At 35.8% G+C, this 15,780-nt stretch overlaps 1 protein-coding gene across 2 annotated transcripts in view; it reads left to right on the top strand.

Annotated features, from left to right (window-relative positions):
- SLC15A2 (solute carrier family 15 member 2) overlaps positions 1-15,780 on the top strand; it is a 51,189-nt gene that overhangs the window by 7,762 nt on the left and 27,647 nt on the right. The window contains exons 2-8 of one of the 2 annotated variants that reach the window (XM_011371418.2): positions 1,238-1,405; positions 3,240-3,327; positions 3,969-4,110; positions 9,587-9,679; positions 10,795-10,894; positions 12,699-12,789; positions 13,061-13,138. In XM_011371418.2, coding sequence (XP_011369720.1) covers positions 1,301-1,405; positions 3,240-3,327; positions 3,969-4,110; positions 9,587-9,679; positions 10,795-10,894; positions 12,699-12,789; positions 13,061-13,138 — 697 coding nt within the window. In that variant the 5' untranslated portion in view covers positions 1,238-1,300. Of the gene's footprint in view, positions 1-1,237; positions 1,406-3,239; positions 3,328-3,968; positions 4,111-9,586; positions 9,680-10,794; positions 10,895-12,698; positions 12,790-13,060; positions 13,139-15,780 lie in introns of those variants that run through there. The other variant, XM_023521452.1, reaches the window with a different exon arrangement.

Raw genomic sequence — 15,780 nt, 5'->3', positions numbered from 1 at the left:
CAGAAATAAAGCTGGACTTTTTGGGTAAATGTTGGTGGGAGAGAAGGGGGATGCGTGTAATCAAAACAGAAGACATGGTCAAAGTCTGAAGTAGAGTTTAGGGAGGAAAGGGTAGACTTTTCCTGGTTTAATATGTCAATATATTACTCAAATGGGTAGTGTAAGAATTTTGTTAGGGATAGAGTCATAGTTTCCCATATTCTCAAAAACAAAATTCATTTTCCTGTTTGCTGACCTTCTTGTTGGTTTTCTTTTTTCTTATAGCTCTCTGACCATTCTTTTGTTTTCTTTTGACTGACATCTAGACAAACATCCCACTCTTTTGTTCTTTTACAAAACTCTTTGACTTAGCAAAAATAATACTGTATAAAATGCATCTATCATCATCATACTTGTTCTTGTTCTTCTTCTGATAAGGACTAAATATATTCTAGAGTCATTTGAGAGTCCATCCACTGAAATACAAATTTTTTTTTTGCAGTAGTGCCCAGAAAGTAATTGGTTCATAAGTTTTGCTAAAATTAAATTTTATTTATTAAAGAAATGATGGATTTAACCTAAAGTGATAACACAGGGCACAAATTTAGCGAAGAAGAATGATTCCCAAATGTACATCACCAATCCTTCTGTCTGATTTTCTTTAGCCTCACCTTTTTAATTGCTTATAAGATATTTCTAATTGAACTTTATTATGTTGAAAACCAAAATCAGCATTTTCTCTGTCTTCTATTTTGTGTTGACTGTCCTTCTTCAAAGCGTTTGGATTTACTAATACTGATCTTTCTTATCTGCCACCTACCGGCCACATGACTTTGGACAAATTACTTAGCCTCTTGGGACTTTCATTCCTATAAAATGGGGGTAGTAATAAGAATTAGAATAGGTAGATAGATAATATATATGTAATTCATTATAGGTGTTCAGTAAATGGCAGCAATTTTATCCTAAAATCAATGTTTAAATCTATGCTGAGGGATTGTAGTCTTAACTATTCTGCATTCTTTTGCAGTTCTACAGCATTATCTTACCCCATCTTGTGATCTGTTGTTCTTACTTCCCTATGCTTTACCTTTACTTAATTATTCTTTTGAATTAGTCTCTGTGACCCAACTCTTTCTTTTCCTATGGCTTTGTGCTTTGCTCTGGGCTAGGCAGCTGCCGAAGGCAACACCCATAGGGTTAAACCTAGTTGCTGAAGCCACCCCCCTTCCCCTCCCAATCCCCCTTTTCACTGTAGGCTGGCAGCTGTCCCAAGTGCCTACCGAAGCCAAATGCTTGAGGAGAGAGAAAGGAGCCAGCTATGAATCCTTTCCAGAAAAACGAGTCCAAGGAAACTTCTTTTTCACCTGTCTCCACTGAAGAGGTACCACCTCGACCCCCTAGCCTTCCAAAGAAGCCAACTCCGGTGAGTCTCCAGATTCACTTTTATCTCCAATAGGAGCAGACTCACTCTTTTGCTTCTCTGCTTTGGTCTCTTCTGCTGAGCTGTATTAGGTGATTAAAAACTATTCTTTCTTGGAGTTAAAATTAACCTGAAAACCAAATCTGAAAAGAATCTTGCTTTACTTAGGAGAGAAAGCAGCAGCAAGAGGTTGTCAAAGTTCTTCACTTGGGATCCAGAACTTTGCTGCATTTCTTTGTATATTCTGAGTTTCCCTGGGTGAAGGGGGAAAAAAAGCAGTTTGAATGTCCAGGGAAACTTGGCAAGCACTCCTGTCTAGAGAACTGTGTGTGATTGTTCTTTCTTTACCAATATAAAAATTCAGCCCTGAGTTCCTCCTGCATGCAGAGTCTTATGCTGGACACCAACAGGAGGTTTAGAATAAATCTAGTCTTTCTTACTATGTGTTCCAGTTTACAGTGGGAAACAGGACAGAGAAACAAAGAAGTAATAATAATGTTTTGAATTATAGACATTATACACTCCTAAATTTATTATCTCATTCAATTCTCACATTAAAGTCCTATAGTGGAGAAAATTATAGTAATAATAGCGACTATTTACTGAGTTCTTAATATGGGCCAAGGTGATAGTATTCTCATTTCTTTGCAGTAACAGAACTGAAATAAAAAGACAGGTGAAATGACATGGCCAGGGTGTTAACCAGGGTGTTAACACAGCTGGTGACAGTGATACGTAGCTAGTGAAAGTGTGCTGGTAAATTTCAGATTATATAATTCTCAAGCTGAGCTTGAAAGGTGAGAAGTCAGTTCATTGTCTTTCAAGTGAGTTACCATCATACATTAACATTTATTAATATTTAGGAGAGTCATTTATATCTATTCTATTTCATATGGGTAAAAGAATGAAAACATTAAATTTATTACCTTATTTAGTTATATCTTTCTAGTCCAAAAATATTTAAGGCTGCTTACAAAGATACGTAAATTTCTTATGAAATAAGAGGCAATATAAATCTCATGATAAGATATAACTCTCCCAAGGACAGATATCTTCATTCCCCCTCTCATGTCGAGCTATCATAATGAGTCAGGATTTGAAATAAAACATGACATTCCTTATATTCTGACTGATATAGTGCATGAAATAACATAGTCCTTTTAATGTCCAATAGCATTAAGAAGAAAATGTTATTGAATATCCTTCATGGGAAGAATGGACATTAATTTTATAAGATTTAAGAACTCTCTGCCCAAGGTCAAGGTGATCAATCAGCTTACCTCTAGGAATCTCTATTGGGCTGTTAGCCTGGCTCCAGCAGCCTCTGAATGAGAAGCCATCATATTACCAGGATTCCTTTCAGCATGGTGAAAAGAGCAGGTGGGGACAAGAGAGGTTAGTGCTCACAGTGGAGCTAAGCAGGTTACTGACATATGAATGTAACTGATTGGACATCAAGTGCTCCATAGGTCACCCCTTTGTTCTGTTCCTAGAAATAAGTATGATTATTCTGCCCAGAGCCTCAGGCTTTTCAGTTAGTAGTTGTGGGAAGATAAGCAGGTCTTGTGTCTAAGATCAAGAAATGTCTGAGCAGTGCCATGTTAAATGAATGAGGAACAAAGTAATATTCAGAATAGCTTCTATCACTCCTAAATCAGCAATGCAAGCATTTTAAGTATGATAATAGCTGTTTCATGAAGAGTAGATAGCGTTGCTTCACATTACCTATCGTGGTGATTTAAAATAAATGATTTTTTCTGTTTTGGAATAGTCTATTAGTTTAAATTGGGAGAGGGGATGGAGCTCCTGGTTGAACTATTGTCTTTCTGTTTCATAGAAAATCTGTGGTTCGAACTATCCCCTGAGCATTGCCTTCATTGTGGTGAATGAATTCTGTGAGCGCTTTTCCTATTATGGCATGAAAGGTAATTTTGTGTCTCAAAGTCTTGCTCTTCACTCATTTGCACCCCATGTTTGTAACATCTGGTCTTCTTGTATGCACTTCTTTCCCTTATCCATTCTTTCTGACTTCATCCAAATTGGTCTTTTCCTTTGGCCAGGGCTGCCAACAAATGCCTCATGGGGTTTCACCTAGTAATTCATACAGGCGAAGAACAAAAAGGCCTAATAGAAACCAGAACACAGGCTGTGAGAATATAAGTGGAAAAACACTCATCATCTGAGTTCCAGTATTCATATCTGTTCCTCATTTCTTTGAATTGGATTGTTGCTGGGAAGGAGAAGGAAGGGATTTTGGAAGAAGCACCATGTTATCTTTGTGATTGGCCTAAGCGATACTATGTGTGCACATAGACTGAAAGGAGGAGTATTGTATTTGTACACACCCCATTCACAATATAAGCATCACAACATAAGCATCATTCCATTCACAACTTCTATGGGCCCTGCTTCTACTGGCAGTCACCCCTCAGTCACTTCAGTGATAGAAGTATCGAAGGTCGAAATCAGCTTCAAAGACCAGAAATCAAATGCACTTCCTCCCTAAGTCACTTTAATTGTGTCTTATTTTGCCTCTCTCTCTCTCTTTTTTTTTTTTTTGCCTCAGCTGTGCTAACCCTGTATTTCCTGTATTTCCTGCACTGGAACGAAGACACCTCCACATCTGTATACCATGCCTTCAACAGCCTCTGTTATTTCACTCCCATCCTGGGAGCAGCCATTGCTGACTCATGGCTGGGAAAATTCAAGTAAGGAAGATGGAAGATCACGTCCCCAGAAGCTTCACAGATTAATTGTGCAGAGGTTATCAGTTCTAGCCTCTTCTTCCAAGCAAGAACATATGTCATCCATGACAAATAAGAATCTCTCTAAGACTGACAACACAGAAAAGCTATATCTCTTCATTATTAGTTTTTCCAATATTTTTTACATCTTTTTCAGTAAGGAGTTGCTTTGTTTTTCTTAAATCTAATTTTAATCTTCTATTCTATAGTTTAGACCAATTCTTGTTTTAATCTCAGTAGCAATAAAGATTGCTACTCACCAGAAAATTTATAATTTTAGAGACTTCAATGTCATTATTTGATCTATTCTCCATATTAAATCATCCCAACTCCTTTAGTATCTTCTTATGGGTCCCTCTTTTCAGCTCTTTTACCCTCTTTTTCTTTTCTCTAAACTCTTTATGCAGTTTCCTTCTTAAAAATATAGTTTTATGAGTTAGACTAATCGTCTTTTCAGTTCAGTATCTTTTGAGTCCCTGAAAATAGCACCAAGAGAAAATTATAGGATAATGTTATAGTTGTCCCCTGTAACATTATTCTCATAGGCTAAAAATGGATCTTAGATATCCATCACCTAGTTATTTTCTATGGACTTGTCATCTAGGGATTTGTCTAAATCAGCATTTCTCAAAGCACATTCTGTTGAAAATCAGTTACATAGGACATAATGAGTGACAATATGTAAGAAGTTAAAGATTTCATGGTCAAAATAAGTTTAGAAATGCTAGGCTGAACGAAGCTAAAAATGTTTCTTTACTGCATGACTCCTTGTAGCTTTTAACATGCTAATATGCATTGCAAAATCTTGAAGAAAAGGTTAGGGCACATAGTGTTTCCCAAACTTGTTTGATCATGGAATATTATTTCAGAGTATCTTGTAGACCTAGTGTTTCAAGGAATCCTCTTTAGTAAAAACTGGTTTATAACTCACTTTGGCCTCAATATATTCATTGTTCTAAAGTGTTTAATCAGCACCTTCTCTGTAGCTACAACCACAACATAGTACTAAACACATTTTGACTTGAGAGAAGAGAGATGGTGGGCGAGATCTATGTTTGCTTCTTGTGTAATATTAGTTACCAAGTCCATCCAGATAGGGTTGGTACTATTTGCAGAATAAACAGTATAAGCTGTGGTCTCTATTCAGTTATAGAATAAAAGACTTATATACATGACTTGTACTTTATTCTTTAAATGACTTCCTTTAAAATTGAAGACATATAGCTCTGAGATTTGGTGAACAATAGCTTCCCACCTATTTCAGGAACATTTAACAACCTCCATTTATGCCCTTAAGCATGAGCCTTTTTGAAGTATTCTTTAATTTTTTAATTTTATTTTTTTCTTGAGGTTTATTTAAAGTACACGAATCCAAAAATCTTAAATATACAGTTTGATGAATTTTAACATATGTAACACATTTATCTAGATCTCTCTCCCTAGGGTTTTTGTACTGTCAATAGTCCCCTCTCTTGCCTTCAAATTCTCCCTCAGAGATAGTCATTTTCTCTACCTAGAAGCAGGTACAAATTTCTGATAGCTTTAAACAAACTGTTAATCCTCCTTTTCCTGTCTTCTTTGTCTTATTACAATTATCTCCAAATTTTAAAAAGAATCATCTGTATGTTGTCTTTCTTTCTCATTCTTCATTATTATTCCTTCAGGTAGAGTAATATAATGTACTGCAATAGAATCCAATTAAATTCAATTTAATCTGATCAGGTTAATTCAATAAATGTTAACCAAATATCTTCTATTTGAAGAAACATGGGGGATAAAGAGATGAATAAGAAATAAATACCTGCTTCACATTATTCATGTTCAACTAGCTTTAATGCAGAGCAGATTGTGGTAAGTACAATAAAATATAGCATAAATCATCTCTTTATCCTATTGAAATTCCTCTCTCTAAGATCATTGACAGCGATCTCTTTGTTAACAAATTCCAGGGGTCTTTTCTAATAATTATTACTCACTTTGAACTTGTTTTTACATTACAGTTTATTTATCATTCCTATATTCTTGAAACTTCCCTGTGCTTCTTTAACACTGTGTTTTCTAGTTCTCTTCCTCATACTTTTTTAGATTCTTCCTTATTTGGCTTCTCTTTTGCCTTTTATTTACTTCACTGTTTTCTGAATGTAGTCATTTCCCTAGGGTTTATTTTTTACTCTTTTCTCTTTTCCAGATTCTCTTTTAGCAAACCCTATGTTGTCAATATTAGTTATTGCAGATAGCTCTTCAAACTATGTAATCCTAACCTGTCATTCAGGTTCTATTATGCATTATAACTGCATATTGACATTCATCTCCTGGATGTTTCACTTTATCATCATTTCCTAAACTTGTTCTTTCTTCTAGCTTCTCTATACACCCACATTCAATCAGTTATCAAATTCTACCGATTCTATTTCTATAATATCTCTCACATTTAGCCCTCTTCAACAGTGAAACTCACTACCGTTACTTGCCACTACTCTAGTTTTGGTCTTCATTACCTCTAAATTGGGCTATTGAAATGGATACCTAAAATGTTATCATTGCTTCCCACATCCTTTTCTTATAGTTGAACCTCTACACTAATGTCAAATTAATCTTCCTAACAGAAATCTTTGTTCACATTACTACTCTGCTCAAAATTTTCTGCTGACTAACCCATTGTCCACTAATGTCATCTCAACTGACCTTTCTGCTCCTATTGTCATACTTACTCCCTTTCAAGAATGATTACTAGAGAAAAATAGAATATTACTAATATTTCCCTCACTATGGCCAGTATGTCTTTTTCATGTCTGCTTGCACTGTTTCTATTTCATGGAATCTCCTTCCCCCTATTCTTCATTGTCCTAACCCAATAAGGCTCAGTTCAAATGCCACCTATGCTATGTAGTATTCTCTGTCTCTCACCTTTCCCCACTAGCCAGAAATAGTCTACTCTCCTGTGAACTCTTTATTTTTTTACCCTCATATGACATTTACCAAACTCTATCTTGTCATAATTATTCGTGTATAAATCTAATATCTTCTTCCAAATACTTATTAGAGAACAAAACCTCCTTTATATTTTTAATCACAACACCTAGAAGAGTGCCTGATAAATATTTCAATGAATAAATTTATTCACCCTCAGATATTCAGATGTAGGCACAAGACTGAGGATAAGTGTGGGCAGGAATGAAGATGACTTTTATCTCTAGTGTTGGTTTTTATGAACTGTGACCCATGGCTATCAGTCTGGACTCACCTTGACAGTCACTACAACCATTCTCTTAAATGTATTTATTGCCAAATATGCTTCTGGATATCTCTCTACACTTCTCTTTTCTCTTTCTCTGAGTAAGCTCCTCCTATCATTTTTGTCTTATCAGAGCTGACTCTCTTCATGATAGGTCTCTTCCTCTGCCATCACTGTACCTTACTTCTCAGCTCCTAAGCTCTACTTAAAAATAGCTCTGGTGATGAGATAAAATTTAAAAGTTCTTCCTCTTCCCTTTTCTTTTTCCACATTAACTTGTTCATGATAAAACTGAAGGAACACCAGACTATGAGTTAGAAAGCAGAAGTTCTAACCTAACCCCAATGAATACTAAATGGAACATCACTTTATGAATGTCCTTTAATGTGTCTGAATTTCACTTTCTCCATTTGCAAATGAAAGATTGATCAAGTCTATCTAAAACAGTTATGTGTCAAATGATTGGAATTACAAAGACGCCAATGATCCCACTTCAAATGTAGAATTTCCAAGCCTGTTAACTTCTTTCTCCTTTTGTTTAAGTTGCCTGTCAGTAGCATCCTCTCTTATATTCTTCATAACCTAGATTAATTCCCTGAGTCTACCACCTAGAAGGCTGCCTATTTTCCTTTACCAGCGGCCCCCCAATCTTTTTGGCACCAGAGACCAGTGTTCCTATGAGAATCTAATGCCTGATGATCTGAGGTGGAGCTGAGGTGGTGATGCTAGTGCTGGGGAGTGGCTGCAAATACAGATGAAGCTTTGCTCGCTTGCTAGCCACTCATCTCCTGTTGCGCAGCCTGCAGCCCAGGGGTTGGGGACCCCAGCTCTAAGCCACTTACACTTCTCTCATTCATTTTGTCCAATAATCTGATAATGCTCTGATCTCCCTACTCAGATTCTATTACTTCAGCTCAGACTCCTTTTGATTTTTCTGATGATTTAGTGTAGATCATCTCTTTTGGGTTCATGAGAGCTGGCCTTTTTTCAGTCTCTTTTCATTCCTTTTCTTTCTTTTTATTCCAACAAAGATAACTTTCCTCTAGAAGATTACAAAACCTTTTGCAAAAGCCTGTCCCCTCCTTCTGATATTAAGTAACCCTAGATTAGTCACCCAACTTCTTATCCCCCACTTGTCATTATAAACCTAAGATTCCTTCCCTGGAGAGCTAGCCTAGGAAGATTAGGCATTTAGAAGAGAAATCCACAACCTAAAATTTCTGGTGTCTCCAGCCTCTCTTTGATAACTTCATTCGATTCTTTATAGTGCACATCGGTATATAACACTTTAAAATCACAGATGTAAAATATATAATATCCAAGGTTCCTTCTAGTACTAACATTCTACTTATATACAAAGAGAATGCTAGTGTGGTAATATACATGAAGAGTATATTGTACATGTGGTAGTGTGCCATATTTCAATGTGTATATTTCTACATATGTTCTTACTGGAAATTTTCACTCTTTTACTTTCTATTTGCCATTCAGATTTTTTGGAAAAACAACCACCAGGAAGTCCCTACCAGCTGCATGATCTTTATCATAGACAGTCTATTGAAAGTCCCTGGCTCCTTCCTTACCCTTGGTAACTTGTCTATGAGGAAACTGTGGCAGGGATAACAATTAACCCAGGTATTCAAGTGACCGGGCTAAACCTAAGAGCCCTTTACCTCTCCATATATCTCAGTGGTAGGGTTTAAAGAAAGTTCTTTGTGTTGGCCGTTTCTTTTTCCTCTTTAATTGGAGTTCTTCCTTGACTCCTATCAATTTTTAGAACCAAAGACATTCCTTGAGAAAAACATCTCAAAGTATCCTGTTCTTCTGGTTCTCTTACTTTAACACATCATCACTCACTACAGATTTATCTTGGTCTTGGTATATATGTACTAGAGCAGGGATGCTTTGTGTATGTGTGGAATGAGAAGGGGAAGAGAGGTCAGGTATGAGAAAGGAGCTTGAAGGGAATGCCCATTATCTCTAACACTACAGGATACAGAGTTCCCCTCTCTTTCTTTTCCTAGTCTGTTTACGTCATTGACCATGTTATTTCTACTTGCATATTTCAGGTAACTTTTTCCTCCTCTACTACTTCCTCCTCCTGCTTTATTTATCCTGGCACTAAGAACAGTATGAACTCTGGGTCTATATTATTCAAGTTTCCGAATTCTGTTTGTAGACTGACTGATGTAACTCTCTCAACAGAACAATTATCTATCTTTCCTTGGTGTATGTGCTGGGCCATGTGATCAAGTCCTTGGGTGCCTTACCAATACTGGGGGGACACATGGTGCACACGTGAGTAAAATCATGGAATAAACTGAACCGCTTTTCTTTCATTAGGTAAATGTTTCACACATTCGTTACACATTTTTTTTTTTAATCAGAGGTGTCCTTTTATTTTCCACCTTTCTGTTTTATTACTAAATTGGTTAAGAAAAAAAAATCATTTTATAACCAGTTTAACTCTTTCCTACTTTATCCAAGCTCATTTGTATTTATTAAGTATTTGTGGACTTGTAAAATACCTAGTTAGTATCTCCTTCATAAAAACTCATCATATGCTTGAAGAAAATCATTAAAACCTTTATGCCCTCCATATTCTCTCACCTAATCACCTAACCATGCATCTATACTTTACCAGGGTTAAAAAAACAGTCTGTTAATATTTCCTTATAGGACATTGTAGAAGTCATATTCAAAGCTTGAATTATTTCTATTTATATGTAGTTCCACATATTCCGATTGCTTTATCCATTTTTAAAGCTATTGATGTTTACAGTGCAAGAAACATTTGATAAATTTTGTTGTCTATTGGTTCAGTTCATATAGAGGATTACAGTTGTTCAAGAAGCAGGTCATATGTATTTGTGTTTATAATGTGCCTATTACATGTATTTATCCAATGAGTTAAGAATTTTGTTTGAAATTTAATAAATATTAGATACCTCCTTATTGATGTCCCATCAAAAATTAGTGATACTTCTCCTACTAATTATGATAAATTTTAACATTTTGTTTTCTAGTTAGTGAGGGTATGTGTTGTAAGAGTTCAGAAGATCTTTCTATTGAAGTGTCCCTTTGACTAAGACAACATGGAGAACCAGAGCTTTAATTTTAAAGTTCCTTCAGTATCTGCTTCTGTCTGTTGTACACAAGGGGTAAATGGAAATATCAGGGACAAAATTTTCCCATGTAATAATTACTTTCTGGCAGTGGCTCAGGGTTGTAAAGATCACAAGTGCTACCAAGTCTTCCTTAGCAGTGAAGGCAGATGAAGAGTGCCCACAGATTAGAAATGTAAAGGAGATCTTTGCCCTTGTATACTTTTTTAAATTCTTATAGCTCTATATTCAATTTCTACTGTTGTTTTTAATATCAATATGGTTAGTATCCTCACCTCTCCATTTCAGAGTCCTGTCATTGATTGGCCTGAGTCTAATAGCTTTGGGGACAGGAGGTATCAAACCCTGTGTGGCAGCTTTTGGTGGAGACCAGTTTGAACAAAAACATGTGAGTCCTGTTATTCCTGTATTTTCAAGAATGTAGAGCAGGCTTTAGAAAAGGTGCCTGAGCGGTAGCCGTTTGCCAAGATTAAAGTAATTCACTGGTAAGATGATATCTAAGGAGTTATGTTCCATTCTGGGTACTGGTTGTTAACAGAAAGAGAAACTGGAGTACATTCAAAGGAAAGTGACCATGGTGGTGGTTGGACTAAAAGACATATCTTATGAAGAAAGGTTGAGCGAAATTGAGATTTATCCTAGATAAGATAAGAATGAAAGAGAATATCATAGCTCTCTATAGATATTGGACAGATAATTAAACCTGAGACCGAATGAGTGAAAGCCATAGGAAACTAGTATTTTGCTTGACAGAAGGAAAAACTTCAAATAGTCAGAGTTTGAAGTAGTGAGTTCACTCTCATTTGAGGTATTTAAGAAGAAATGTAGTAAGCACTTTGGGAATAGGAGAGGATGAATGGTGTAGAGATGATTTAGCATCTCTAGCTTTGAGATTCCATGAAAGGAGAAAATGACCATTTGGAATAAAACAGAATGAGTTTCTATAGATGAACTTGTCTACATGATCATCCCCTCTTTTCCTAAATACTTTGCATTGTCAATGGGGAAAAAAAACTGGTATGAATAAAGTGAAAATGGGCCTGTATGAGGAAGCAGTTACAAATAGGCAAGGGAAATAGTTTATTCTTATGTCAACCAACATTTCTAGCTTCCTCTCTTTTGCTCTCAATGTTCTTTTTTTGTCTGTCTTCATATATCTATCCTTTCATCTATAGCTATTTATCATGCTTCTAGGTATTCTCTCTCTGTTCTCTCTGTGTCCTGTCTTCCTGTGGTCATAACTCAAATGGAATCTTACCCTTTAGAACATTTTCATTATATTTTATATTCCTTATCTGTCTGAAGGGGCCATAGATTATAATTGCTTCCTGAATTTAGAGAAATAATTAAACTGGCAAATGAGATTCTCTGCATAATTAACTATACAAATAGATCAAGTGGAATAATGTTTAAATGGAGACCAGAAGAGGAAATGAAACATACCATAATAGAAAATAAGGAAGGACAGATTGTGCTAATGTGTAAGAATGAGGCAGCATCAGCAACTTTATTTGAAAGTTGCTTCATTTGGTAACTGCTCCAAAAAGATATTCAATAATAGGACAATCCCACCTCCAGGTTTCCATCAGCCATGGACATTCTTTAATATTTTCTGGCAGAATTCCCATAAGCACTAGGTGAATTACCCTTCTTAATCAACAGTTTACACCACTGTCCTATGTTTTAATCCTATTTCTACCACACATTCCACAAAATCTGTTATTTAACTCATTCGTTCACTTAATTCATTCATTAAACATTTGTTGAGTCTATAATATTTGCAGGTGCTATGCTAGGTAGTAGGGATTACAGAAATGAGTGAGCTATGATTTCTGCCCTAAAGCAACTCATGACCTACTGAAAGAAACAGGCATTTAATGCACAGAAATTAATATTAGGGTAGATACATATAGGACACAGTAGTGGTATGTTATGCATGATAATCATTTCTGCCCAGGTAAAGGAGTCAAAGAATGTTAAAGATGCTTGTACTGAGATTTGAAATATGGGCAGATGTTTGTCTAGGGTCAGCCAGGTATGTTTTAAAATATCTAATATCATATTCGGACACCATGGAGGCAACATCTAAATCTGTCTCTGTATATATACATACCTCCAGCTGAATCTGAACATAGGGTGGAGGGTGGAGCTAAAAGGCACATTGAACTGATGATTTGTCTTGTTTATTTCAGGAAGAGGAACGGACTAGATACTTCTCAGCCTTCTACCTCTCCATCAATGCAGGAAGCTTGATTTCTATGTTTATCACACCCATGCTGAGAGGTTAGAATCTTTTCTGAGGGACTTTGTATAAGACTTTACTCTGGCCAGCCAAAAATCTGTTCAAGACTTTCTGCTCTCCATCTTCTTCTTTTATAAGGGCTTAAAACCTGAGAGAATTTCTTTCAATCTTGATTTGTCTGGCCTAAATGAAAGATTATGGATTAGGTGATGGGTGGAAAGAGGGCATCTATGTTTACAACCTCAAAAACCTGAGCTTGCAGAATAGAACTTCAAAGACTCAAGATTCAGGGTTACTTTTTTATTTCTTTAGGAGGTGTACAGTGTTTTGGGGAAGATTGCTATGCATTGGCTTTTGGAGTTCCAGGATTGCTTATGGTAATAGCTCTTGGTAAGTGCAGTGGGGCAGAGGAAACTAATAATCGTCAATGCCTGTCACGTATAAAGCATCATGTTAGCACTTTACGCAAACTATTTTATTCAGTCTTCACACCCTTTTTGGTAGGTGTTACTGTAGGGATTTTCCATAAACATTGGAAATAAAATAAATGAATGAAGTCAGAAACCTTTTTTTAAAAAGAGCTCAAGGTTACACAGCTTATAAGATTCCTGGAGAGCTTTAAGAAAGACCGATCCCTGGGCCCAATGTAGGACTAATTAAATCAGTTTATCTGTGGGATAGGGCCTGGGTATCCATAACTTTATAAATATCTAGGTGATTCTAATGTGTAGTCAGGATTGAGATCCACACTATAATATATGAGGAAGCAAGGAAGGTAATTAATCCTTTCTGTCAAACTAGCTTATTTCGTCTGTTATTTATCTGGTAATTGGAAGACATTTTTAATTCTTTGTGCCTTTTAAAGTAGCTTCCAGTTTTAGCTTTTTCCACCTTGTTCTGCAGTGCTCCAAAGAAATTTACTTTTGAGCAAAGAGTATAAGAGGAGTTGAGTAAGTTAGGGGAAATTCATGCAACTTAGATCAAATGGCATTCTCCACTACTGAGAACTCAGTAATAGAAGAAGAAAAGGGACGTGTGGGTTACTGAGTTTATGCAGTCTAAGGGGAAACTTGGACATAATTGTTTCTAATCATTGACCTGGAAACCTATTCTCACTCTGAGTCTTTGGGTGACACCCCTTTGGAAGATGTCCAATCCAAACACCAAAGAGCTCAATGGAGGGAAAAGAGCCCAGAGACTCAATGTGCAGTCTGATTACTTTCTACCAGGGGTGTGGCTAGTAGTAATACTCAGATTCCAATTCCAATTCCAAGGAAGTTTATGGATTATTCCAGGAAAGCTGTGATAATACAGTCCCTGTTTCCTTCTCCTTTCGAAGCCAAACATTTTTCCAAGTATTTTCCTGGTTTTCCAGTGATTAGTACTATGTCTCTTTCTCTGGATAATTGTACAATATTAATGTTTATATATCAGAGTAATTATGAAGATCAAAAGAGATGCTGCAAGTGAAATGTTTTATAAATTATGAAATATGAAACATGTTAGCTGTCATTATTAGTCATCTGCTTCTGTGTTCTTGGTACTAATAAGTCAGTCCTCTCAGCTTTCACTGTAATTTAATTTATTCATTTATTTTTTATTCAGCTATTCAACAAACATTTATTTAATGTACCTATTATGTGTCAGATTCTGTGCTAGGTTGGGCTTACAGTGGTACATGAGATAGCCACAGAGTTTGTGCTTTCTTTTTTTCTTATAGTGACATTAGTTAACAAAATCTAGTAAGTTTCAGGTGTACAACTTAGCAGTATGGCATATACATATATATACACATATATATTGCATTGTGTATTCACTGCCCATAGTTAGATTTCTTTGTGTCACCACATATTTAACCCTTTTACCCCATCTACCTCCCCGCTACTCTCTGGTAACCACTAGTCTATTGTCCATGTCCATGAGTCTGTTTCTTTGTCTTGTTCTTTTATTGCTTTTATGTTTATATTCCACATATAAGTGATATCATGTGGTTTTCAACTTTTTCTGTCTGGCTTATTTCACTTAGCATGATTATCTCAAGGTCCATTCATGAGTTTATGCTTTCAAAAAACTAATATAGTCCAGCAGGAAGAGGGAGACAGATAAGTAAACAGAAATTTACAATATACTATGATTAGTGTCACAACTGGATATGTACAGAGAAAGCTATCAGAACACATAGTAGGTAAGTAGGGATGAATGACTAAAACTTTGAAGGTAAAAAAAGATTTGTCTAAAGAAAGATATCTAAAAACTAAAAGATTAACAGCAATTAATCAAAGAAGAGGTTAGAAGTGAAACAGAAATAAGACATGGTATCTGTAAGACAAAGAGGTGAGAGGAAATATGACATATTCAAAAGCCTTAAAAGAATTCAGATTGCCTGGAGCATAAATGAGAAAAATAAACAAGAGAAATTGACATAAATCAGATAATAAAGTTCCTTTTAAGTAATTAAGGAATTAGAACTTTATCAGGAGGACAGTAGAGAGCTATAAAAGGATTTTGAGCTGAGGAATTATTAGGTTTTTATTTTTCAGTGGTGTTTCTGACCAATGTGGAGAAAGAATGAGTTAAGGATGAGTCAAGGATACATTTATTTGATTACTGGTCTTAAATTTTATGTTCAAGGTGAGTGCCTCACTCAACTCACCTTGTTCTGGTCCTGGTAGACTGACAAAACTTGAAATGATTAGATATATGAAGTGAGAGAGAACATAAGTCAAAGTTGGATGTTGGATTGTGATTTGACCAACTGGGTAGATAGTGAGATCATTAACTGAGATAATGAGGGAGAACAGGTTTGGAGCAATACCAATTGATTTAGTTTGGACATGTTATATTTTAGATATTCTTGAAACATATAATTACAGTATCAAGCAGTTATTAGGAAATACAGGTCTAGAACTCAGAAGAAATAGCTCCAGATAAAGATTTGGAGCTATTAGTATATGGAGAGAAATGAAGCCATGAAAATAGTTAAAATAACTAAGAGATAGTATGAATAAGGTAAAAAGAGGGCTAGGATAGAA

Source organism: Pteropus vampyrus, unplaced genomic scaffold (genome assembly GCF_000151845.1).
Source record: "Pteropus vampyrus isolate Shadow unplaced genomic scaffold, Pvam_2.0 Scaffold1, whole genome shotgun sequence".
Classification (NCBI taxonomy): Eukaryota; Metazoa; Chordata; class Mammalia; order Chiroptera; family Pteropodidae; genus Pteropus; species Pteropus vampyrus.
The sequence above is the reverse complement of the archived record's forward strand: the minus strand, read 5'-3'. Positions and strand labels throughout refer to the sequence as shown.